Raw genomic sequence first — 26,854 nt, forward strand, 5'->3', positions numbered from 1 at the left:
TAATGTTATATCCAAATAAAGCATACTATATCAAAAGTTTTTGGTAAAAATTTCTACAGTTTCTTTTAATTTTAATATTAAGAAAATTAGTTTATTTCAAAAAAAATTAGAGGAATTTAATCTCTATCAATTTTAAAAGTGAACACTAAGGACAATTAATTATAATGTTAACGTTTTTTGTCGATTTTACATAAATTTGACTAGTATAATAATAAATTTAGCTCTCATAATTTACACATTTTATCAATTTGGTCATGATTTAACAAATTTAGCCCCAATATTTCTGTAAATATGAAAATGTTAAGGCTAGATTTGTTGAATTTTTAGAATCAAAATCAAATTAATAAAATTTGTAAGCATTGAGGGCTAAAATTGTTATTGTACCAATTAAAATCATATACGATGAAAGAAATTATCGCCATGATTAATTCTCCTTAATTGCTCAATTTCAAAATTGGCAGGGATTAAATTGCTCCAATTTTTTGAGAGGGACTAATTTGCTCAATTCAAAATTGGGAGGGACTGGAGACGTCTTTTTACCAAAGTTTTTCTTCTCGACTCCCTTTGCCAAACGAGGCTCTCACCCGGCCCCACTTATAATAGTGAAAAAGGGTAAACAAAAAGGAAAAGAAAATGAAAGAAAGAGTCAGTGTTATATTCGTAATTTGATATCATAGTTAGTTGTTTTCGGGGAGCCGAGAATTCAGATGATATATAAAAGAGGTACATAGCCGATTCTTGCATTGCATTCCGTTAATGACATTCTGTCAATATTCATTTTTTCATCAACTTTCTCTCTCAATTTCTTTGTTTCTTTTCCACTCTTTCCCTCACAATATCTCCTTTCCGATTCATTTTCTCTGAGTTTCGTAACAGTGATATACTCTCCTCCTCCTCCCGTCCCTGGCTCAAGCCCTCACTCGTCTTCAAGTTTCCAGAGAGCAGGTAATTTTTGAAACCCTAACCTAAACCTGATTATTGATTTCTACTTGACTCATGGGAGAGATGTTATCTGCTCTCTGACTCTGCATCTCTACGCTACATTTAGTCATATATATCTTTCTTTTCTGTTTTCTGTAGGATTTTTGTGTAGCAGAGAGTTGAGAAGGCTTTGTTTCAAGCTAGCGAGTTAACTCGGTCGGTAGTACGTGATGGCGAATGCCGAAACGGGACCGCAAGGGCTGACAAGGCGGCCGTCGCGGAGCGCTTCGACCACAACGTTCTCCACGGAGGTGTTCGACAACGAGGTCGTTCCTTCGTCACTTAGTTCTTCCATCACTCCCATCCTCCGCATTGCCAAAGAGATCGAACCTGAACGTCCCCGTGTCGCGTATCTTTGTACGTCTCAAAACTTTCTTTTCTGTTATTTCATTATTTTCATTTTCATGCGTTAAGTTTTCTAAATCAAACTTTTCTTACTTTTTTACATAAAAAAATTCATGGCGAAATAAAACAGGTCGTCTCTATGCTTTTGATAAAGCAGATAGGTTGGATCCCAACTCCACCGGACGTGGAGTGAGGCAGTTCAAGACTGGTTTGCGGCAAAGATTAGAGAGAGTAAATTTATTGCATTTCTTCTATAATTTGGTTCTGTTTTATCGTAAGAGAAAATTATTAAAATAATAATAATACCTGTGATTTGCCAGAAAAAAAAAGGGAAAAAAAAACTAAAAAAAGAAACGATAATGTAACCTACTCAATCACGTATAAACTTGAGTTTATCTGCCTTGGTTGTTTGTTTTGCGTAATATTTTGGATAATGTCTTGTGTGCTTGGATTTTATCTCTATAGGTCTTAGCGTGGTTTGCTAAAATTTACAGGTTGTTGGATTTTTTTGATAGATGATCTTATTAATATCTTAAATATATCTTCTATAATTTGGTTCTGTTTTATCGTAAGAGAAAATTATTAAAATAATAATAATACCTGTGATTTGCCAGAAAAAAAAAGGGAAAAAAAAACTAAAAAAAGAAACGATAATGTAACCTACTCAATCACGTATAAACTTGAGTTTATCTGCCTTGGTTGTTTGTTTTGCGTAATATTTTGGATAATGTCTTGTGTGCTTGGATTTTATCTCTATAGGTCTTAGCGTGGTTTGCTAAAATTTACAGGTTGTTGGATTTTTTTGATAGATGATCTTATTAATATCTTAAATATATCTTAATGAGATGTATAATAATTCTCTAATCTCTTTCAGAATTTAAAAGGTCTATTGACAAATAACTTTTTTTAATAATTTAAAACTGAATAAAAGTTTCTTAAATTAATTTTGACTTCTCAAATTACGCAAAGATTAGTATTCCCTTTTTTTAAAGGAAGATTAGTATTTTTTTGAAGTACAGATGTCTTCCCTCTTTTTTCTTCAAATTCTTTCTATTTCCATTTGATCGGATACCGGATATTATATATTTAATTTTAATTATTTTTTTATTTATATGATCGGTTCGGTTTAAAAAAACTACGAATTGATTAAATAAACACATTTAAATTAACTTAACTGATTTAAAACTGAACAAACCACATTTAATGAGTCAAATTACTTCTGTTTTCTGTCTTTTCCCTAGGCTACTTGTGGGTGAAGTAAAAAAATAAGAAAGAAAGAAATTGATTAAAGTAGTTGGCAGTTTTTTTCTTTTTCTTTTTTTTTGTGCAAATAATTTTTTTGTTTTGAGTATTTAAATTTCATATTAAATAATATTTTTATTCTTTTATTTTTATTTATTTCAGATTTTTGTGCATCAATTTGAGATTTTTATTCCCTTCTATTGCTTCAATTTTATTGATTGTCTATTTTATATTCCTACCGAAAACAGATAAATTCTCTCCTTGGCAAGGAGATACAAAATTCGGAGATTTTTATAAGGTTACATTTTATAATTTTGTTTGCAATCTCTAATAAAAAGGAAAAGGGTATGCATATATATATATATATATATAAATTTTTAGGAGTTGAAGGAAATAAAATGGAGGGTTGATATTTTGTTTGGTTGTCACTTTCGATGTTTAATATTAGTACTCCAACTATGTAAGGAACTCCACCTTTCCTCTTTGTTCATGGTTGGTACTTGGTACTTGGTACTTGGTTAGAGAATTGAATCCGCCAAGACAACAGAGAGGGAATTTTTTTGCCTAGTAATTACTAGTAATCTATGCCAAAGGCTTTTGTCACAGTGTCAATCAGATGTTTAGAAGACACCACAACTTGAAAATTACGACCAAAAAGGGACTGCATTTAAATTAAATTCCATACTAATTGTTCCTCTTACCAGTGCGGTACAGAAATTCTACTTGTTCCCGTGCCAGAGTGATGGGTCTTATTTTCTATGGAAACTATTGGATCTCATTCAAGGAAAATATTACTTGGAGTTCAAGTTTAAGTTATCACTGATTGATTTTGATGTATGTTTGCATGCATACATCTATTTTCATCTTGTTTGTATGTATATGCTTATTTTGCACTTTATAAAAGCCATATACAATTTGGGCTTTTGGTCCTTTTGGATATTCAATTGCTTTTAGCTAAGGTTTCTGTTGCCCTGTTTATCTGTTTCTTCTATTCTTTGGTATGAGAAGATAACAACAATTAAACAAGGTTTGGTTGGTCTCCCTTCCATGTTTTATTTCATTCCAAGTATATCAAAATTTTTGCTACCATCATTCACAATCTCACAACTATAAGCATAACTTGATGGCACAAACATTTTTAGCATTTCACACCATGATTAATATTTTGGACTGTAGGATGATGCATCCAGTCTTGCCTCTCGAGTAGAAAAGACTGATGCAGGGGAAATTGGGAGCTACTATAAACAGTATTATGAACACTATGTTACAGCACTGGACCAGGGAGATAAGGCAGACAGGTAACTAATATCACAAGGGGTTTCCACTACACTTGAGAATGTCAACTAATTTCCTTTCCCGATTTGTTGACAGAGCTCAACTTGAGAAAGCTTACCAAACAGCTGGAGTGCTTTTTGAAGTTCTTTGTGCCGTTAATAACACTGAGAAAGTTGAAGAAGTTGCTCCCGAGGTTAGTCCTGTGTTTAGTAATTCCATCAAGTTTTTATTTACAATGAATAGCTGATTATAATATTGCCAATTTTGATGGCATAAAATGTAATTTCAAATGACATTTCCTCGGGTAGATCATGGCAACTGCCAAAGATGTTCAAGAAAAGAAGGAAATCTACACTCCCTACAACATTCTTCCTTTGGATGCTGCCAGTGCTTCACAGTCTATCATGCAGCTTGAGGAGGTAACAATTCATAGTATCATGTGTCATTCTGCTGATTAAGTGGCGGATCCAAAAAAAAAAATTGTCTGTGAGATCATATTTAATTAGCATGTGGAAAAGATATGCATACCTTAAATTATGAAGAAATTGACATAAAATTTCAGACACTTTGAACTAGCTCTACTCTGCTCTGCTGCTGTAATGACTCAGTGTCATTCCAGCATCTTATTTGTTGGCGTATTGTTTTAGATGCTACTTGAACTTTACTTTAATATACAGGTTAAGGCTTCTGTGGTTGCACTAGGGAACATTCGTGGTTTGAACTGGCCTTCGGGATTTGATCCACAAAGGCATAAGGCTGGAGACTTGGACCTTTTGGATTGGTTAAGAGCCATGTTTGGATTCCAGGTAAGTTTTTAACATCCCCATGCCCACGAGCCAGAAAAAGGCTTGTTGTTGAATGAATAAATGGTCTTCTTCAAATATCATGCATTTTGGCTTTCATCACTGCAGAGAGACAATGTCAGGAACATGAGGGAGCACTTGATTTTGCTGCTTGCCAATAATCATATAAGACTCCACCCCAAGCCCAAACCTCTTACTATGGTATGCACAGGTGTTTAATCTCTTTTTCGCGTGCCATTGGTCACTGAAGTTTCAAATGGAAGCCTAGATATAGTTTCACTTGTTCTTCTAAGCTTAAGCTTGTATACTGATTAAACTTATTTCTTTTATGTAGCTTGATGAACGAGCAGTTGATGCTGTTATGAGCAAGCTTTTTAAGAATTACAAAACATGGTGTAAATTCTTAGGACGTAAACATAGTTTAAGGTAAAAAATAACAACTTATACATCTAATTACTGGTGGATATTTCCGTACATTACTATTGTGCTCTTCAACTCTACTTTCTGTTAAATCGAAACAATTTGTGGTCTAATTTGTACTGACTCATTCATGTATAGGCTGCCTCAAGGCTCTCAAGAAATACAACAGAGGAAGATACTATATATGGGATTATATCTTCTCATCTGGGGTGAAGCAGCTAATGTCCGGTTCATGCCAGAATGTCTATGCTACATTTTTCATAATGTAAGTATTCTTCGAATATCTAATGCTACCCATTTTCTTCTGTTCGACAAGGTTCTGCTTTTGTTCACCTATTATTGTTTCATTTCAGCAAGAAATATGTAGTTTGTAGTATTTTGAATTACATCCCATGATACTCTCAGATGGCACATGAACTCCATGGCCTGTTGGCTGGAAATGTTAGCATAGTGACTGGAGAAAATATCAAGCCCTCATATGGTGGAGATGATGAGGCTTTCTTGAGGAAGGTTGTGAAACCGATTTACTGTATCATTGAAAGGGTATGCTTGATGACGAATTTTCTTGGACATTGGATATTGTGTTCTAGATACAAATAAGGGAGTTCAAATATTGCAGGAAGCCGAAAAGAACAAAAACGGAACGGCTTCTCATGCAGACTGGTGTAATTATGATGATCTAAACGAGTATTTCTGGTTTGTATGGTTTTAATATAAAAATTTGATTGGTTTAAGGGTATCAATTTTAGTTCTAATTGAGTTATGATGAAATTCTTTTCAGGTCTTCTGATTGCTTCTCTCTTGGATGGCCTATGCGTGATGATGGTGACTTTTTCAAATCAACACGTGACACGGTAGTCCTTAGTGGTTGTCAGCACTTTTCCTAAATAAGCTAGTGATTGTGTTGCTTAATGCAGCTACTATGCCAGGGAAAGAAGACTTCTCGAAGAAAATGTAGAAGCACCGGCAAATCAAATTTTGTTGAGATTAGAACATTTTGGCACCTCTTTCGAAGTTTTGATCGACTATGGACTTTTTATATTCTAGGTTTGCAGGTATTAAAATGTGATCTTTGCTCTTCGTTTTTGATTCTTGTACATATTAATATTCCAATATTTTATGTTTAGGTAATGATCATTATTGCATGGAGTGGAGCTTCGTTAACAGAAATCTTTCAAAAGGATTTATTGTATGATATATCCAGTATTTTCATCACAGCGGCCATTTTGCGTTTCATTCAGAGTATGATATTCTTACTTAAATTGCTGTCTTCTACGAAGTTTATTTTTCCTCCAGAATTTTATTTGCTTTGTCTCTTTGGCTTCTTAATAGCCAATTATTCTCTGAAATTTGCTAAGACTGGAATATTAATATTCAAGAGGTTGACTTCTATTGAGATGCTTAAGATGGTGCGAGCTTTTAATATTTTCTTTCCTCGAAGAATTTCAACATAGTTGGAACGCTTTTTTCTTCTGGTCATCAATATTGTTTTATAATTAATAAACATGGAGTCATGACCGGAAAAGAAAGAAAGAAATGGATTATTAAATCTTCTTAATTGTCTGGTAAACCATCAAAAGAAATTCTCATTTTAGAATTACTAATGCAGCATCATATGTTAGCAACTTATTCCTTCATGCAAAATTATATTTTTAATCTATTTGCACTATTCTTTTTCTTTGCTCCTCCCTATTTTTGTTTTCAGCTGACAGTTCGAAGATGATTATGAAATTTAGAATCATTTAAAGCTATTCTAGACACTGTACTTCTATGTGGTGGATTTTTGCATATTCTCTCTCTCTCTCTTTTTTTTTTTCGTACATAAAATCCAGGAGGAAATAGGTTGCTCTAATCCCTGGGCAAGATGTGCGCTTGAAAAAGCTACATTTGTAGCGTTCGAGATTAGCACCAACGAGGCTCAAACCCAAGCGCATTTCATAGTAGTTAATTGCAGCCACGAGCCAGCTCAGCCCATTGAGCCACCCCACGTTGGCTGTATTTCCTCTTTGTTAAACAACAGCATGGTTATCAAAGGCTTGTGTGTTTGTGTCTTTATGAGTACGCGGGTTTGGGGGGAGGGGGATACACAATTTTTAAGTATCATGTTTAGCTTTACAACCATTATTTTCTGCGCTTGCTTTTCTTCTTCACGTCCTTAACTTCTCCCCTAGGAGGGCAACTTCAAACTTTATATTTATTTTACAACTTTGCTGTACTTTGTTTCAGGTGTTTTGGACCTTGCTATCAACTTCCCAGGATATCATAGATGGAGGTTCACTGACGTTTTGAGAAACGTTCTGAAGATAGTAGTTAGTATTGCATGGGTCATCATTCTTCCTCTATTCTATGTGCGTGAACTCTCTTTTGTCCCTGAGAACGTTAAAGATATGCTATCGTTTCTTAATCAAGTAAAGGGCGTTTCTCCGCTATATGTCATGGCTGTGGCGCTATACTTGCTCCCAAATTTACTGACAGCTGCTCTGTTCATTTTTCCAATGCTCCGGCGTTGGATTGAAAACTCAGATTGGCACATTATTAGGTTACTGTTATGGTGGTCACAGGTACTGAATATGTTCCATTTCCATATAGTTCATTGCTACGTTCTTATATCATATAAGAAGCATGAACTTGAAATCAGATATAGTCATAACGATTAATATAGAATGGCTTTCACGTATCAGTTAGCGAAAGACCTGAATGTTGAGAAAAGCATATGAATTGAACTACTATCTTAAGCTCAGTATATGTCATAGAGTCTAGTATTATCAATCTTAAGAAAGCTACTCTTAATCTTATATTTCTAGTCTCACAAAATTCATCATGTTGTCTTTACAATATTTGGTTATTCATCTTACTGATATGAATTTAAACCTACTTTTCTTTTTTACTGTTTTTAAATGAGATATGAATAGATAAAAAAATTTATATCATCAAGCTATACCATCAATTGTTTTGTGCCATCTCTTGATCGGGTTTCCCTGTGTGCAGCCTAGAGTTTATGTGGGGAGGGGAATACATGAAAGTCAGTTTGCGCTTATAAAGTAAGTACGAAAATAGATACACTACCTTGCGCCTACCTTGCGCCATGTAACAACACTTTCCAGTTATGTATTCCTTTTTTCAGTCGGTTGAAATTTCATTAAGTTTAAATATATTTCTCTTTCAGGTATACTCTGTTTTGGTTAATACTTTTGTGTGCCAAGTTTGCATTCAGCTATTTTGTCCAGGTGGTCTTGGTTGTTCCTTTTATTTTGCCATTCAAAATAGAGAGTTCAGTCGTTGATTTCTATTTTAACCCCCTGCTCATTTTTCCTTCAGATAAAACCACTGGTGCAGCCAACAAAAGACATAATGAGCATTCATCGTGTTAAATATGCATGGCATGAATTTTTCCCAAATGGTGCTTCTTTTTTTTTCTTCCTTTTATTAGAATAAAATTTCTATTGTCTGCTTTATTTTTATTTTTCTGTTAATGGCTATCTTTTCATTTCAGCTGAGAACCACTTGGGAGTTGTGTCACTTTGGGCACCGGTAGTGTTGGTCTGTTACTATTTAGACCCTTTTTTATCCTTTCTATCAACTTACTATAGCATATCTGGTGAAAATGTCTTGTTACTTTTGGAATTTCTTGCAGGTTTATTTTATGGACACTCAAATTTGGTATTCTATTTTCTCAACCATATATGGTGGCGTTAGTGGGGCTTTTGATCGCCTTGGAGAGGTAATCCTTTGGAAACCATTTTGCTTTTATTTTAGAACTCCTTTCCCATCTTCTTTCTTGATCTACATTCACGTACTGTCCATGATTGTTGGACATCATTTATCTGATTAGCTTATTTGCCCTTTACTTAATGTCCATTCTTTTCTGCAAAAACCGAGACACTGACCACGGCTAGATTGTCGGGCATCAAGTAGCGATACTTGAGATAAATTATCTGTTTGGCAAAATTTGTTTTTAGCTCTCTGTCGAATGGATGGACAATGAACCCAATTTTGAGAGACTCAACCTGGTTATTAGGCCTTGCCTCCCACATGAATACTTTTTCCTATGTTGTACTAGAATACGTTTTCCTATGACTCGAAACAATCATTAGTTTATAATTTCACTGCAGCCATGCAAGTTGCTTATGGTGTTTTTGGAGTAACTTTTGTAACTGGTCACTTCAAGAACTGGCTTGTTAATATGCACCAACTTTACAACACTCCCACACAAAAAGTAAAGAGTTATTTGTTCTTTCACTCTTCTTTTCTTCAGATAAGAACTTTGGGCATGCTAAGATCACGGTTCCAGTCCCTGCCAGGTGCATTTAATGCATACTTGGTACCTACTGATAAATCGCGGAAGAGAGGATTCTCTTTATCAAAGCGATTTGCTGAGGTTAAACTTCTACTGACTCATTATATTGTTGTACAATGACATAAGCGATCATAATAACATCGACTAATGTTTGAATCATTGTCATGCACAGGTAACAGCAAACAGAAGAAGCGAAGCTGCAAAATTTGCTCAGCTATGGAATGAAGTAATTTGTAGTTTTCGTGAAGAAGACCTAATTAGTGACAGGAAAGTTCCCTTCCATAGATGTTTTAACTCGTATTCAATTTATTATGTTTTACTCTATATGCAGTTAAACTGGGTATTTCTTTAAAACGGGGAGGTGGGCCTTTTACTGGTTCCTTACAAGGGTTTAAATGTATTTTAGTTTATTATGCTTTACTCTACATGCAGTTCAACTAAAACTGTGTATTCTTTAAAACAGGGAGATGGACCTTTTACTGGTTCCTTATACATCAGATCCTAGCTTGAAACTGATTCAGTGGCCACCATTTTTGCTAGCAAGCAAGGTCCGCAAAGTCCCTTAAATTCGCATTTGCTTTAGTTGCTTTAGTTTGTGTTGACTCTATGTCTCCTTCTACAGATCCCAATTGCATTGGACATGGCAGCTCAGTTCCGTTCGAAGGACTCTGAACTTTGGAAGCGCATCTGTGCTGATGAATACATGAAATGTGCTGTAACTGAATGCTATGAGTCTTTCAAACTTGTTCTAAACACTCTGGTGGTTGGAGAGAATGAGAAAAGGTTGCTAATTCTGTATTGATCTTAGTTTAACTTTTAAGGTTTTCCTCATGATTGATGTTGTTGCATTTTGAAACCATTAAATTCTGTTTAGTGTGTTAAATTATTCAGATTCAGTGCTAGTATTTCTGATTGTACGTACCTATAATGTAACAGGACCATAAGAATTATTATCATGGAAATCGAGAGTAACATTTCGAAGAATACTCTTCTTGCAAATTTCAGAATGGCTCCTTTACCTGTCCTTTGGAAGAAATTTGTGGAGCTTGTGGGGATCTTGGTCGGTTTGATATGAGAAGTAATAAACATAATTATTTCTTCATTTTGCGGTTTTAGTTAATACCTTTTTTATCTTTTATTTATTTTATTGCAGAAAGATGGTGATCCCTCCAAAAAGGATGCTGTGGTTTTCTTGCTGCAAGATATGTTAGAAGTGGTGACCCGTGATATGATGGTCAATGAAATACGGTTAGTGAACTCTGTTTTGCAGTATATGGAAGAAAATGTTCTCTAGAGGTTGCCTTTTTCTAATCAAGCTTAATTCCCCTCCTTTTTTCTTGACATATTGTACAGCGAATTAGTAGAGCTAGGACATAGTAACAAGGAATCGGGAAGGCAACTTTTTGCTGGCACTGACGAAAAACCTGCTCTAGTGTTCCCTCCCGTGCTAACTGCACATTGGGTAGAACAGGTACATCATGCAATAAAATAAAATAACGTATATTACTTGAAGCACAAATAATGGCTCTAAGAACTTATATTTGATAGGAATCTTTGACATTTTCTAACAACAAATGTCCCACGTTTTAGATACGACGTCTTCATATCCTTCTGACAATCAAAGAATCTGGCACTGATATACCATCAAATCTTGAGGCTCGTAGAAGGATTGCATTCTTTGCAAATTCATTGTTTATGGATATGCCACGTGCTCCTCGAGTTCGTAACATGCTCTCGTTCAGGTATTCTATGTTTGCTTAATGTAGTCATCGAATATATGTTCTGGTTACATGTCTCATGATCCTTTTGAAGGTAAATTTACTTTCTTGGCATACTATTTCCATTGCACATATTTTTTGTTTTTTTGGAAGACATTGCACATAAAATTGCTAATGCAGTTCTGACATTTTGCCGTGGAAACGTGATTGTGTTCTTCTGTGTCTTAGCATTTGCTGAAGTCTACTCCACCCCCCCCCCCCTTTGAATAATTGAATTCATCTTCTTGCCATTGTCAGTGTCCTGACTCCATACTATAGTGAAGAGACTGTCTATTCGAAAACTGAACTTGAGATGGAAAATGAGGATGGTGTATCTATCATTTTCTATCTGCAGAAAATATTTCCAGGTTCGTTATATTGTAAACTTCCATAATATCCTTTCTTGAGATTTCCTTTTTCTTTTAGATAACTTCAATGTTATATCTGTTATTGGCTTCGTTTAGATGAGTGGAATAACTTTACTGAGCGACTCAACTGTAAGGAGAATGAGATTTGGGAAAATGACGAAAAAATCTTGCAGCTTCGCCATTGGGTCTCCTTGAGAGGACAAACTCTGTGCAGGACAGGTGCTTGATGCGTTAGTTTCTCTCTTTAATTCATTATTTCCTATCTTGACTAATTTATCTATTTGTGTATCCCTCTCCCGAATGATCATTGGAACTGCAGTCAGAGGAATGATGTATTACAGACGAGCTTTGAAAATTCAGGCTTTTCTCGACATGGCTACTGAAAATGGTATGTTCTCTGCAAAGTGTTTAATACAGTTTTTGTGGATTTTAATAGCCAGACTCAGAGGTCTTTTCAGGTCGTTCGTCTTCCATGCAAGCTGATTATAATGAGAATAGGGAAATTATGCTGATATTATTAGTTTAGTTGATTTGAGTACTTATTCAATAGCACGTGGTAAGCACCAAATACCCTGACCTGTATTGGGTAACTCCTATAACCAACTTTAGTGACCAAAAAAGTAAAACTATGGACAAGGAAATCTATTGTCAATTATTAGATATCTGTCTCGCTAGAATTTGCATGTCTGGGATTCCAGTTCCTTACTCCCTCACTAGCCGCTTTTAACGTTTTACCATGTTAGCTACTAATATCATTAGACAGACAACGTATTCAGTATTCACTCATAAATAACTCAGAAAATACAATAGCTTGCTCAAGTATCATTATAATAGAACTTTTAAATAAGAATTACAGTAGTGATAAATTCCGCCTAATTATTCGATTGGAAACTGCTCTCTTCTGCCATGTATAGATGATAAAAGAAAGAAAAGGAAACCAGTAAATTTTATACATTGATTTCTGAGTGTTTGGTGTCTTCACTCTTAGTCCCTTAATTAATTCTATGCGTAATTGCTATTTTCCAGTATTTATATTTTCTTTACGAAAACATTGTTGTCAACATGAAATTCCAGAATCGTAATTCCTATCCTTTTAAGTTTTTTGGATAATTCTTAAACCATAAAGCCTAAACCAACCCTTAATTCCTAAACCTAAAATCTTAATCCCGAAATCTTAAATTCTATTTTTTAAACCCTAAACTCCAATATAAAACCCTGATCCCAAAACCATAAAACGTTATTCCTTAACCCTAATATCTAATTATTAAACCACTATTCATAAATCCTAATTTTTAAACCATAAACCCTATTAAGAACTCTACTTCCTGATACATAGATCCTAGTTCCTTAACCCTTAACCTTTTAACCTTGACTCTTGTCTGAGTAGAAATATTAGAAGGATACAAAGCCATCTTAACTGCATCTGATGAAGATAAGAGAAGTCAGAAATCCCTGTATGCCCAGTTGGAGGCAGTGGCTGATCTTAAATTTACTTATGTTGCTACCTGTCAAAACTATGGAAATCAAAAAAGGAATGGAGACCGTCGTGCAACTGACATCCTGAATTTGATGGTTAAGTAAGTACCCAATCTAATAATATATTTCTTTAGGTCTTTTTGTTTGACATCTTGAACTCTCTCCCTTTCTAACTCCTTTTTCTTATACAGTAATCCCTCGCTTCGTGTGGCATATATTGACGACGTTGAAGAAAGGGAGGGTGGAAGAGCACAGAAAGTTTACTATTCTGTACTGGTTAAAGGTGTTGATAGTCTTGACCAGGTATCCATCCTTATAAACTGCATATAATAACCTTGTGTCATTACAGTGCCACCATAATTGCTAACTAGTGTTTTTATCTTCTTTGAAGGAAATCTATCGGATAAAGTTGCCAGGAAATGCAAAGTTAGGAGAAGGAAAACCTGAAAATCAGAATCATGCTTTAATATTTACTCGTGGAGAAGCTCTTCAAACCATTGATATGAATCAGGTAAGGCCATAAAGGCTTGTGATCATCCAAGTAGTAACGGTTTTTTGCAGTAGATCGAATGACATTTAGCGCCAATATTTTTCAGGACAATTACTTGGAAGAAGCATTCAAAATGCGTAATCTTTTGGAAGAATTTAATGAGGATCATGGAGTAAGACCACCTACAATTTTAGGAGTTCGAGAGCATATCTTTACGGGGAGGTCTGACTGAACATTAATATTTGCTTATTTGGTTATTTGCTTGGTCTTGTTTGTCATATCTGCTAACTACTTATGTGAACATCTGGGGGTTTAACTTTTATGCTTTGGTATCGCTATTATGCAGCGTCTCTTCTTTAGCTTGGTTCATGTCAAATCAAGAAACAAGCTTTGTCACCATTGGTCAAAGAGTTCTTGCAAGACCACTAAAGTATGTTTTCATCTTACTTTCTTCTTCCTATAATCGAATCAAGGCTATTATGTCATGACAAAAGCGCTATCAACAATTATTTATTTATTTTTTAAACTATATTGCCGAGAGAATACTTTATGATACGAATGGGAGTGTATTTTCATTTATAACAGGTAATAATTATACTCGATATATTGTTAGCATATAAGTGGTAGATACGACAACTTTAAAAATAAATTAAGCACCCTATCCCAACCTTCATCCCTTTGTCTGTAGTTTTACTTTATAGGACAGCAAGCCACGCCGAAACCACCGATATGAGCTATATTGAGTTTCTTACGGATTGTTTAATGCAAGTGATCTCGAAGTTGGTTCCAGTGTATGATTTGATATACTTAGAAAAAAAAATTATTGGTGGGTTTTAGGGTTCGTTTCCATTATGGTCATCCAGATGTGTTCGATAGAATCTTCCATATAACCCGTGGAGGCATCAGCAAGGGTTCTCGTGGCATCAACTTGAGTGAGGACATCTTTGCTGGTAATGATCTTAAATCAGTTAAACTACTGTGTCTTCAGTGAGTTTATATTTATATATGAATATACTATCTTTTCTTTTTATCTAATATTTATTGTACTTTTAACAGGTTTTAACTCAACTCTGAGACGAGGGAACATTACTCATCATGAATATATTCAGGTTGGGAAAGGTAGGGATGTTGGGTTAAACCAAATTTCACTTTTTGAAGCGAAAGTGGCTTGTGGTAACGGGGAGCAGACACTCAGCAGAGACATCTACAGATTAGGCCATCGATTTGACTTTTTTCGCATGCTGTCCTGCTACTTTACTACTGTTGGATTTTATTTCAGCTCAATGGTAATTCTTTATCCTTGCAAGATTCAACTCGTGATTAATCTAATTAAATAAAAGTAGAGTAGATTGTCTAGTCATTTAAATCATCATAACTTTGGAAGTGCCAGTCCATGAAAACATTAAACATATGGAGAGTCCCTGCAATGAGAGCTGAAGATTAATTAGAAAGTTAGTAATTGTTAGGTTTTTTTTTTTTTGACTCTTTTATGTTACCTTTTCAGAGCTAATGTGAATCCCTTCCTGTTATTGTGCAGTTGGTTGTCTTTACAGTCTACTTTTTCTTGTATGGAAGACTTTATTTGTCATTAAGTGGTTTAGAGCAGGCAATACTTAAGTATGCTTCAGCTAAGGGAAATGATTCTCTTAAGGCAGCCATGGCTTCGCAGTCTATAGTTCAATTAGGCGTTTTAACAGTACTACCCATGGTCATGGAGATTGGATTGGAGAGAGGATTTAGAACTGCATTAGGTGACATCATAATCATGCAGCTTCAGTTGGCATCTGTGTTCTTCACTTTCTCCCTTGGAACAAGAGTCCATTACTTTGGGCGCACTATTTTGCATGGTGGGGCTAAATACAGAGCAACGGGGCGTGGTTTTGTGGTGCGGCATGAGAAATTCGCAGAGAACTACCGCTTGTACTCAAGAAGCCACTTTGTAAAAGGGCTGGAGCTAATGGTATTGCTTATATGTTACAAGATTTATGGTTCTGCAGCAAGTGGAGCCGTCTCTTATGCACTCCTCTCATTTTCAATGTGGTTCTTAGTTTTATCCTGGCTGTTTGCTCCTTTCCTTCTGAATCCATCGGGATTTGAATGGCAAAAGATAGTAGAAGATTGGGAAGATTGGTCAAAGTGGATTAGTTGCAGAGGTGGTATTGGAGTTCCCTCAGTTAAGAGCTGGGAATCTTGGTGGGAGGAAGAACAGGAGCACCTGCGCCACACCGGGTTTATGGGATGTCTTGTTGATATTATTCTTTCTATACGCTTCTTCATTTACCAGTATGGAATTGTGTATCATCTAAACATGACCACCAGTATCAGACAAGGTATTCGGCAGAGCATTGTGGTGAGTATTAGTATCAGTCCATCAGCTTCTAATCTAATATCTTAACTTTCTTTTAAGGTTAAAAGCCATTTTCAAATTTTAGTCTTGTACTAAATTCTCTTTGATTAATCTAACATACAATCATTTAGGAGAAAAAAGACCTCAAGATTTTTTACATCCTATTGCTTCCCTTAGGATGCATGCGTGACGGTAATGCTTATTAAGGATGAATCCCATGGTAGATAGCAAACAGAGTAGACTAATTGTCGTGTCATTTGGAAAAGATGAAAATATTTCTACAAGTTGAATTCTGTAACATTGTTACATAATTGAAAGATCTTGTGTTTAAGGGTTGCTAATCTGTAAATACCAAGAATGTTCATAAAGTTGCTTTTTTGTTCTTGGTTTTAGGTTTATTGTCTTTCCTGGCTGGTCATTGTTGCCGTGTTGATTATTTTAAAGGTGAGACTCGAAACCCCATAAAATCATTCCAAAACGAGAATCATCCCTTGGTTGGCTTTCTAAAAGAAACTGACGCCACTTTTTAAATTTGCAGATAGTGTCCATGGGTAGGATGAAGTTCAGTGCGGATTTCCAGCTAATGTTCAGACTTGTTAAGCTAGTCATGTTTGTGGGGAGTATAGTCACTATTGCAATGCTGTTTTATTTCCTTGATCTCACAATTGGAGATATCTTTCAGAGCATACTGGCCTTTGTGCCGACAGGGTGGGCTCTTCTGCAGGTACATGTTGGCGCTAATTATTTGTCATTTCTATACTCTATCAATGGATGAACATTGGGTTTAATTTAGTTGTGTAAATGTTGATGAATGATCAGATATCACAAGCATGCCGGACAGTGGTGAAGGGAATAGGAATGTGGGGGTCAGTGAAGGCACTAGCAAGAGGGTACGAATACATGATGGGGGTGTTGCTGTTTGCACCAATAACTATATTAGCATGGTTCCCCTTCGTCTCAGAATTCCAGACCAGGCTGCTATTCAACCAAGCTTTCAGCCGAGGCCTTCAAATCCAACGAATTCTGGCTGGTAGCAAGATGCAAGCCTAAAAAAATACGATTGTTGTTTTATGAACTTCGGCTTTTACACGAATTTGATTTTGGAAAGAAGTAAGATTAGCTTTCAACAATATGATTCCTCTAACAAGATTACTTAACACCTCACTTGTAATATTAAATGCTTAAGTTTGGTTCAGAAAGTCAGAATGTTCGATTCTTGTGTTTAGTGCATGAATGTAAGATTGTTTACCAAATTGGTCTTTGAGCAGAAGGATAATATTCTTTTTCAAGCAATACAATACCAAACGAATGAGTACAGTTCTTTAAATCAAGTTATTCCCAATATAATTTTTTGATCAGGAAAAGCTATACCGTTGGCCACTTAAGCATTTGTTAAGGTGGAGTTTACATGTAGATGGATTATGGACTCAGATGCATCTGATTAATCTAGTTTCTTTGTTTATTGCTTTTATGGGGGTATAACATATTTACTATAACATTTTGTTAGGTTGGGTGTAATAGGAATAGATTACAACCCAATTCAATGGGCCCACCACCAAACCAATGTTTTGTTGACTGTAATGCCTGTTGCAGCCTCGTTCAATCCCTCCTCTATTCCCACTAAACACGCTGAATAGCATTCGGCACCCTACCCACAGAATAGTCATTCCTCACGTTTCAGTTTCAACTTTACCCTTCTCCTTTCCTCACGTCTGAAACCTCTTCTTTTGTTTTTTCGTTCTTTTTCCCATTTCCTTCCAGCCTCTTCACTAACTTTACCCTTCCTCACGTCTGAAGCTCCATCAACGCTTCACCCTTGACGCCTTCGCCCTCTTAGATTAGGCCCATATTCCATTTTTTTTAATTATTATTTTGATCATCTTCCAACAGATCGGCTTCAGATGGGTGAGGTAGTCTCTACAATTCCAAGTAGGTTTGCCTTTGCTGGCTACTCTCTCAATTCTTCTTTATCATTCTTGTTTTGGGTCTTCATTTTTTTTTCTAAATGACTGACAGCTTCGATGCACCATTTTTTTTTTAACTCTTTTTTTTGTAGCGATTGGGTAATATAGAGATTGTACAATACAACAACATCAAGTTTCAAGTATGGGATTTAGGTAAGTTAACGTTAATAAATCTGAAATAGCAGCTAATGTAGTTTATACAAATGGAGTTCAATTTAATTTATCGAATCATTGAATTTCATTTTTGATCCTATAGTTATCTAGTTGGCCTGCTTGCTTTGGCATAGTTACAGTTTGAATTGTATAAGATTATATCAGCAGAAACTTTTGTGGCTTGAATTTACAGAGAAATTGTTTCAGCTGTTGAGTTTAAACATGTAGCTCCGTTTTGCTTATCAGCTGTGAGATTCTATAAAGTTGTAACATTCATTTAACTCTTTGTTCCAGTTTAAATCAAATGTAGTTTTGTTTTTTGCAGGTGGTCAGACAAGCATCAGGTACTTGTTTTTAAGCTATGTGTTCTCAAGGAAACATCCCAATACTTTTGGTATAGATGAGATTTTCAATTGATTTGTTAAAGTAGCTTTAACTGTTTTGGTGTGTCTTCTAACTAATGGAGATGCAACCTCTAAGTTACTTTACTTCCTCTATTTATTTAATTCTGATATGGGGATATCTTGTGGGTTTTTCTGGCTGCTCTTTAGCTGGACAATAAGGTGAGGTGAAAGAAGATTCATCATTTTTCATTTATTACTCAGGAAGGAGTTTTATTTTTCGTAATTTTTAATCGCCAATTTGCTTTCTTTGTGATGATTTTAGTCCTTTCATAGGGTAATTTGCTGCTTGTTGAACACGCCGATTGACTTCACCACCCTCCAACACTCGTCTTCCACTTTTCTTTTTAATCTGCATCTTTTACAGGCCATATTGGAGATGCTATTTCCCAAATACACAAGCAATAATTTATGTTGTTGATTCAAGTGACACTGATAGAATTGGAATAGCCAAGGAAGAATTTCATGCCATTTTAGAGGTATTCTTATGTCTAAACTGGCTAGTCGTGTTTGCATACAGAGATTGAGCAGGGGGTGACACAAGCAATTATTCGCTCTACTATTGACTTTAAGAGGGACCCATGGCCTAAGGTTTCGGACAATGCAAAGGACCTTGTAAAGAAAATGCTTAATCCTGATCCAAAGCAGCATCTTACAGTACAGGAAGTGCTTGGTAACCTTCTGTACATGTTGCATGCTTTATTTATGTTGATATATATTTTCTATGCATGAAAAATCATCCCAACTATTGTATGCAGAATATCCATGGCTACAAAATGCCAAGAAAGCACCCAACGTTTTGTTGGGTGAGACTGTGAAAGCTAGGCTCAAACAATTTTCTATAATGAACAAGCTGAAGAAGAGAGCTCTAAGGGTAATAATCCAATTTGCACCACCTTTGACTAGTTTTTATTGATTGTATGTTGCATTTTTAAATGTTTTCCAGGGCCTTGGTGCTGGAACTAGCTCTAACTTACCTCCTGTAGGTGCAATTGCTGATAGTCAGTCAGGCATGTTCTATTTTTCTTGCTCCTGATTTTGTCTGGTCATTTATTGCAATAGTTTATTTTTTTACTTGATTATTTCTTTTATTTATGTATATTCAGTCACATAGTATTTTTAGATAATGCCCCATGGTCTATCTGGAGCAACATGATGATATGGTAGATTTTCCACGGTGAAGAGACCGGACCTTCCGGTTGGTCTTCGCAGATCCTACACGCAGGAGGCATTACGGCACGATTGCAAATTCTAGAAGTTTAGCTAAACAAAAGGTCCGATAGTTAATGATCTTTCTGCTGCTAAAGATCCTATGGTGATAATTAGTATTATTTTGTATTTTGTATTTGGGCTATGACTATTTGACCAAAACTGTCATTATATTTTGTATTTGATCAGTAGCTAATGATCTTTCTACATGCATGTGAATTTGTTCATTATATTTTGTATTTGGGCTATGACTATTTGACCAAAACTGTCATGGCCTCCATGTTGTTGCTGAATTTCAATTTCAGTTATTTTGGTTGGGATTTATCAGTAATAAATTATGTGAATATATCTTATGGAATTATTCATAATCTTTTTTCACTATTAAATACAAAGATAAACACACTCTATGCAATTCACGTTCTCCTACAATCTAGACAATTCACATTCTCTTACTCTTGCAACAATATGAATGCTAATCAAATGACACATAATTAAGGGAGGGCAGGAAAAATAATTGAAATATAAACGACACAAAAACGGATAAAAACATAATAATAATTATGATTTTTAATTTATATAATAATAATTGTATTAAAATTTTATTAAATTATATATTATTTTATTAAGTTTTATTTAATAATAATTATGTTAAAAATGGTTAAATTATTTATTATTTTTATTAAATTATTTTTAATAATAATTTTATTAAAATTTAATAACAATAACAATAACAATAATGATCTACCTAAACAAATTCTACTAAGGGTATTCTAATCACTTTAGTTTTTTTCCTTATGCTATTACATCATTTCATTCAACCAAATACAAAAATACTATTACAGTTCTATTCTATTCCATTCAATCAAACAGTTGGATTGTTAATTACAACTCTATTCAATTGCATCCTTATTCCATTACAGTGAACCAAATGTTTGTAAAATTTTTGTAAAATTTTTTAAAGAAGTCCAAAAGAGGAGATTGTTAGAACATTAACAATGTTGGTTCACTTTTAGAGCTATTATTGTAACATTACTCATAACACTGGGATTATCAATTTGTGACATTGTTCTAGAACTGACAATTTTGATTTGTATCTTTTATTATTTGTTATTTACTTCGAGATCATTCAGGAAACATTAAAATTTATTTGTAAAAAAAAATAAATCTAAATATGCTTTAGAGTATATGAATCGATTAAGAATGCTTGGTCTAAAATTCGATGAAGATATTCACTTTGTTTATAAGATACTGTTTGAGTTGATATGTGGAGGTTATTAAAGGATTTGAGTTTCATAAAATGTGATATGTATTTGAAGGACAATTACGTAGATATTTTGGAGGTATAGTATCTGGTTATACTCACGTATAAAAGGCTATGACATCCTTCCTGTTCAACAATCGAGTGAAAGTGAAGCACAAATCAACTAACTAACATTTACTTTTCATATCTAATTCACTTATTTAATTTATCAATTATCATTTAAATAATTCTTTAAAACATTTAATGATATTAATCCCATAACTTGACTTTAATATGATATTTTCATTCCAGCATATATAGTTTATTCACAGATTGTATAACTTATTTCAACACCTAATTTTAGTTCTTTATATTCTTACTTATCAACCTAATTTCATATCCTCTCTAAACTCAATTAATACTTTAATATTTATATATCAAGTTTCCTGCCATTTACAATCTTAATCATAATCAATTCGCTACTTATTTTTATATTACTTTCATATACATATTTTTCAACTTAATTATAAGTTCAATGTAAATATTTTTGTTTATCATTTAACACTTATTACGCTTGTTTAAATACATAAATTTAAATCTTATTCTTGTATCAATTATTCTGTACACATAAATTTTGAGTTAAAATTGACTTGAAAATTTAGAGCTAAATTTTACTTATAATTTTGAAAAAAATTACAATCTCTTGAAGTTTCCCGAATACAAAAAAAAAATCTCATTTGAATCTTTTCTTCAGTTGAACTTCAACTCAAGAGTTGTCTGGACTAGGTCTTGGAAGGATACAATTTGTTTAAAGGGTCATCGAGACTAAATCTTGAAATTAGGTTTGGTATGATGCTTGCTTGAGAATTTTATTTTGTTGGATTTAATGATTTTTGAGACTTAATATTGAATCAACAATATTCGCTTTAAAGGTCGTCGAGACTTGATCTTGAAAAGGAATTTTATCTTTTTTTTGTTGGTGCAACCGAACTAGAGAAAGCTTTGGTCAAAGGGGTGTTTAGATGTGATATTGGATGGAAGGATGATTCCACTTCAAGGGCCTTCTTGGCTTGATATTGAAAAACAAATTTAGCCTTATTCCTATCGGTTGAACAAGATTGAAGAGCAACTTTCTTCAGAATTGATGTGTTGCTCTTTAGAATTTGTACGAGTTCTTTAGAGATTTTTTAGGATTCTGGATAGAACTTCTAGTCTTTAAAATCTTTCCTTCAGAGAACTTTGGATTTCTAAACTTGTGAAGTTCTACTGAATAGCTTAGAGGTGATCCCCTTTTATGCACTTGAATGTAATAGAGTTTTTGTGGGATGTAAACTCATTATTTGAAGTGATTATTTAATATTTATGTCTTATTAATTTAATTAATTTAGATATAAAATAATCATTTAATATTATCACTTAATTAACTTAATTTAATTAATGATAATTTAAATTAATTAGGGAAAATAATATTGATACAATATATTTGTAAACGAAGAAATTTTCAGACCAATTATAAAGCGCAATGTCGAAATTATTGTAGGTCAAAGGCAGAGATACAATGGGTAAAAATGATGACATCATATTCATGTATAATTATTTTCTATAATTAATTTAAATAATTAAGAGATAAATTAATTAAGTGAAAAATAAATGTGGCCATGGGTCATCCGTCTTTGTGATGGATGACTTGATCACCATTTGATAGTGATTGACTTTTCATGAAAGAGGATGTAATGATTACCATGATATAAAATAGGATCATATTGGGAGAACAGATATTATCTCAAAGAGATCAATGATATCCTATGAGGGTAACACATTAATGACAAGGTTATTGGATGAGCACTAAGTAGTTACTTTCGTAAAGGTATATTGTTGGGGAGAGCTTAGTCACGATACTATAGTGGAATGACTTCATGACTAAATGAGTTTATAATTAATAGGCGAAAAGCCAAAACTTAATTATAAATCATTTGAGCCTCAACTTCATATGTCCAATCAGTCCCTCCACTAGCTCTTTGAAACTAGAAATGAATTGTGTGTTTTCTCCGAAATGGACGAAATGAATAGAAAAAGACAAATGGGAAACATTCAGGAATGATTATGGTTTTCTCCGAAATGGAGAAATGGAATCATTTGTAAATGAATGTAGGTTTCTAAAAATGAAAATAAAAATAAAAATAAAAATGGAAACTTGCAATCCTATATAGGATTACTTAAAAATTATGGAAGAATGAGTTTATTTTTTTTGACTGTTTTGAAGCTTGAAAATGAAAATAAATCATTCGGTCATAGCGAACATGTTGAGTTGTAACATATTGAACGAATTGTCTCGAAATTTTATCGAGGGTAAAATAATCAAAATTTTATCAGGGGTAAAATTGGGGTAAGAAAATTATTTAATATATAGATATTAAAGTTTATTTTGGGAAATAGAAAAACTAAATTGGGTTGGATCATATTACAGAGTACTTGGTCAAAGAGGCCCAAGAAGTACTCGTAATTGGACTCGATGTGAGAGAGACCCAAAACCCCTCATATAACATGAAGGGGGCGGCAACCCTAGTGGAAATACAAGGGTGAGTTGTTCACTCCTCTCCTACTCTAAGTAGGATACTGTTTTTCTATTTAAAATAAACCTTTACAACTCTATAAGGGTTCTACCTTCTCTTCCTATAAATAGATGGCACTGATAGAGCTATTAAGACAACTTTTGAGAGATTTTTATTTTTCCAAAAAAATAAAGAGAGTTCATTCTCAACTTATAAACATATTTTTCATAATAACAATTTTATCGGTTTCTATTAAAGAAGAGAGAATTTTCATTTTCACCCCAAAAAGAGAGAAAACTTTTTCTAGTTCTGTGTTTCAATTCAATTGGTTGGAGCCCACACTCAAAGTAGTTCCTGATACGAGAATAACAGAGAAGACCATTTGGTTGAAAGCAGGAAAACATCAAGGATCTGCTTATCCAAAAACACATGTACGAATTCGGTTAATGTTTATTGCTATAAATATTACAAACCGGATCGATTTTCAAAATTTTAATTGTCCGCTATACAAGAAAACCATTTTCAAACGGGTTTTTTCCAACACAACCAAATCACTCTAGAATCACAAATCCAAGCTTCTTATTCACAATCCTAAAAATTAGCTAGTTTTGCTGAAATAAATGTTTCAGCACTCAAATATTGTTTCTAATTCTCAAATAAGTTTCTAAGCATACTAAATATCATCTAATTATAGATCTAAACCATCAATTTCACCTAAGTACATGAATTTAACTTTTCTGAAAAAATCAAGCCTATATGAACATTTAAAAGGGGAAAACGTCCAATTCATTAAAATTCATTAAAGATTTGTTAAATTAAAATCAAATTCCATTTATTTATATCAAAATAAGTTAAAATCACTGTAAAACAACATCTTAGCCTAGAAGTTAAAATCATTGTAAAACAACATCTTAGCCTAGTATTACGAGATCTACAGTTTTTAAGCCAAAAATCAGTTTAAAATCATTAGATTTATTGAGATCTTGATTAAATCCGTTAAAACTTGGATTGAAATAACAACATACTTAGTTTAATCCTAAAAAAATCAGAATGTTACCTCAATTTGACAAAAACAACAAGTTGAGGATCAAATTCGAGCAAAAACATATGAAGAAAAATAGAGAAATTTAGGTAGAAAACTTGAATATTTTTTTAAATTGAAAGAGGAATTTGTGGTTGGAAAGCTTGAAAGTAAAAAAGGATGAATCATTTTTTAGAGAAAAACTTTAATTTGGTGTTTGGGAAAATTTTGAATAAAGAGAGAAATGAGAGGGAAAGGATGGTGGGGGGTGTTAAATAGGCAACCAATTTTTAAAAATTAGGCCATTACTCCTTTAACCACCTCTAGTTTCTTCCATTCTTCAAATAGGTCCTTATTTTCAATTAAAACTTAATTTTTAAATTATTTCCAAATCCGATCTCATTTTAAAAAATCTGTTTTAACCAAATTATTCTCGGATACCTAATTTTTAATTTCTTAAACTTAATTTTTAATTATAATTATTTTAATATTTTATCTTATTTATTCCTACTTATTTTGATTATTTATCTATTTCTAATTTCTGATTCACTAATCCTCGATTTATAACCCGATTTTTAGGATGTGACAATCTTCATGGAGACATATAGTAATAGTGGTCTCCATAGAGACATTTTGCTTGGTCAAGTTGAAAAGATACATGTCAGGTTAGCTGTCAGAGCTAAACCTTTAAAATAAGATTAGGTTACTAGTCTGAGCTAGACTTGTGTCACATGTATCTTCGAGTCCACAACAAATACTGGATCTTGGTAATCATCAGTAATCAATCCATAACAGTGTGCACAAGAACTTTACTAAGTTCATCTAGGCATTTTCAATATATATTTCTTTACAATTAAATACAAATCGCACATTTTTACCAAATCGCTAACAATCCAAATTTCAATAAAACATACACATATTCAAAATTTAAATCCATAACAATTTAAATAAAATCATACCATATGAACTTACCTAGTTAAATCAGCAAACAAGCCAAATTTGTAAGGACTAATCAATAATTTTACCTTTTTCTTGATTATCTTTGGTTTGGTTCAATTCTCGATCTATTTAAGGATCAAATAACTTGAAGCTTCAACTATAGTTTTCTAGGTTTTCCTTAACTCATTTGGTGGATGAAAGAAAGGAAATAAAAGATGACAACTTTAAGTTGCCTTTTATACTTTGATTTATTTTTAATGAATAAAAATTAAATTAATTAATCTTAACTAAACTAATTTTAAGCATGATTAACACATTTGGTGGGTTCCAACTAATATACACCACCGTTAGTCGTTTACTAATGGTCCAATTGCTCAATTGACCCTTCGACTAATTAAAAATCTATAGCGATAAACTTTTACAATTTAGTCTTTATACCTTAATTAGCTATCCAATTGACAAAATTAAGGGACCAAAATTTGATTAACCTTTATACTAACCTCGTAAATATTATTCTGAAACCATCACTTTCCAACACTATTGAAAAACGCGTTGTTACACTTTGTCTCCTTTTCCAAATGAGAACGGAATGAACTCATCGGTTCCTTTGGTTGGCATCTCCCCAACTATGGCCAGAAGGTGTACAGGCTCTATTACACCTTATTCATATCCGGTTTGAGCTCACTGTTAGCAGCTATGTTTATGTTTACTCCTACTCCTATTTCTACTACTACATTAGTTAGATCAAAAACACATTTTTCCATCTTCAACTCATCATCATGGTCTTTAATTCCAATCTCTTATCGAATTTCATTGTTGGACGCAATATGGTCAACATGGGTCCTTGTCATCAGATTCAGGAACATCATGCATGACTTTTTCCATTGAAGTATTTACTTCAGACTGTATTTAGGAAATTTTTATCACCCGGTTTAGCATGTTTTTTATGAAGGAAAAACGACGATCCAAGGAAGACCTCTAGCTTTCCATCATATCTATCCACTTAGACATATTGTACTTTGAGTGCTCCTCATATCCGCTATGATCCTCACCCCAATCTAAATAGGAACATTGAGATTCTAGGTAATGCTAACGTTGTAGATCATAAATCGGATAACTATTATACCATCCTTGGTTGTAGCTCTCTCTCTCTCTCTCTCTCTCTCTCTCTCTCTCTCTCTCTCTCTCTCTCTCTCTCTCTCTCTCTCGATAGCATATCCATACAAATCATATGGAGGTTTATCTGAATATTCATGCCTCTCATATTCCTCGCCATAACTCCACTAGTTCATAGAGGCTCCTTCAACTAACTCGACTTTAATTGTTCAGGTGTTGCTCATAATACCATATGTACATGTCATTATCCATGATTAAGTTAAACTTTCAACAAGGTAAATACAAAAATTAATAAAAGAGAAAATTAAAACTAATTTTCTAAGAAAATTAGAACAATCTAGCTCGCTTATATTTCAACTAGTATTGCTTTAGTCAACAACCAATTCAATAACAATTTTACATCAACGCAATCCCCGACAACAACTGGACCGCACCCCAAGGCTTAGTGATCTACAATT

At 33.7% G+C, this 26,854-nt stretch overlaps 1 protein-coding gene, 1 non-coding gene and 1 pseudogene across 2 annotated transcripts; all 3 read left to right on the plus strand.

Annotated features, from left to right (window-relative positions):
• The first annotated feature begins 622 nt into the window (after positions 1-622).
• On the plus strand, positions 623-17,128 carry LOC108489431 (callose synthase 5-like). The gene is given in 44 exon segments (XM_053019796.1): positions 623-723; positions 877-945; positions 1,081-1,338; positions 1,457-1,557; positions 3,745-3,866; positions 3,940-4,036; positions 4,152-4,262; positions 4,521-4,636; positions 4,757-4,847; positions 4,981-5,072; positions 5,205-5,331; positions 5,472-5,609; positions 5,686-5,762; positions 5,848-5,920; positions 5,996-6,121; positions 6,194-6,308; positions 7,293-7,627; positions 8,055-8,107; positions 8,233-8,293; positions 8,385-8,466; positions 8,560-8,606; positions 8,701-8,787; positions 9,322-9,484; positions 9,541-9,589; positions 9,827-9,911; positions 9,986-10,146; positions 10,300-10,423; positions 10,517-10,611; positions 10,717-10,834; positions 10,954-11,105; positions 11,379-11,488; positions 11,585-11,707; positions 11,808-11,876; positions 12,876-13,065; positions 13,156-13,267; positions 13,356-13,475; positions 13,561-13,676; positions 13,801-13,884; positions 14,292-14,404; positions 14,511-14,740; positions 14,992-15,804; positions 16,195-16,245; positions 16,340-16,525; positions 16,621-17,128. Coding segments are annotated over 42 exon segments (5,733 nt in total). The 5' UTR covers positions 623-723; positions 877-945; positions 1,081-1,151; the 3' UTR covers positions 16,852-17,128.
• Positions 11,805-11,888, plus strand: LOC128282887 (small nucleolar RNA J33). Its single transcript, XR_008273238.1, has one exon. It is a non-coding gene; the product is annotated as a small nucleolar RNA J33 (small nucleolar RNA).
• Positions 17,129-17,344: 216 nt separating the features above from the next.
• On the plus strand, positions 17,345-19,355 carry LOC108488335 (uncharacterized; annotated as a pseudogene).
• Positions 19,356-26,854: the final 7,499 nt, after the last annotated feature.

The sequence above is a fragment of the Gossypium arboreum genome, chromosome 10, assembly GCF_025698485.1.
Source record: "Gossypium arboreum isolate Shixiya-1 chromosome 10, ASM2569848v2, whole genome shotgun sequence".
Taxonomy (NCBI): Eukaryota; Viridiplantae; Streptophyta; class Magnoliopsida; order Malvales; family Malvaceae; genus Gossypium; species Gossypium arboreum.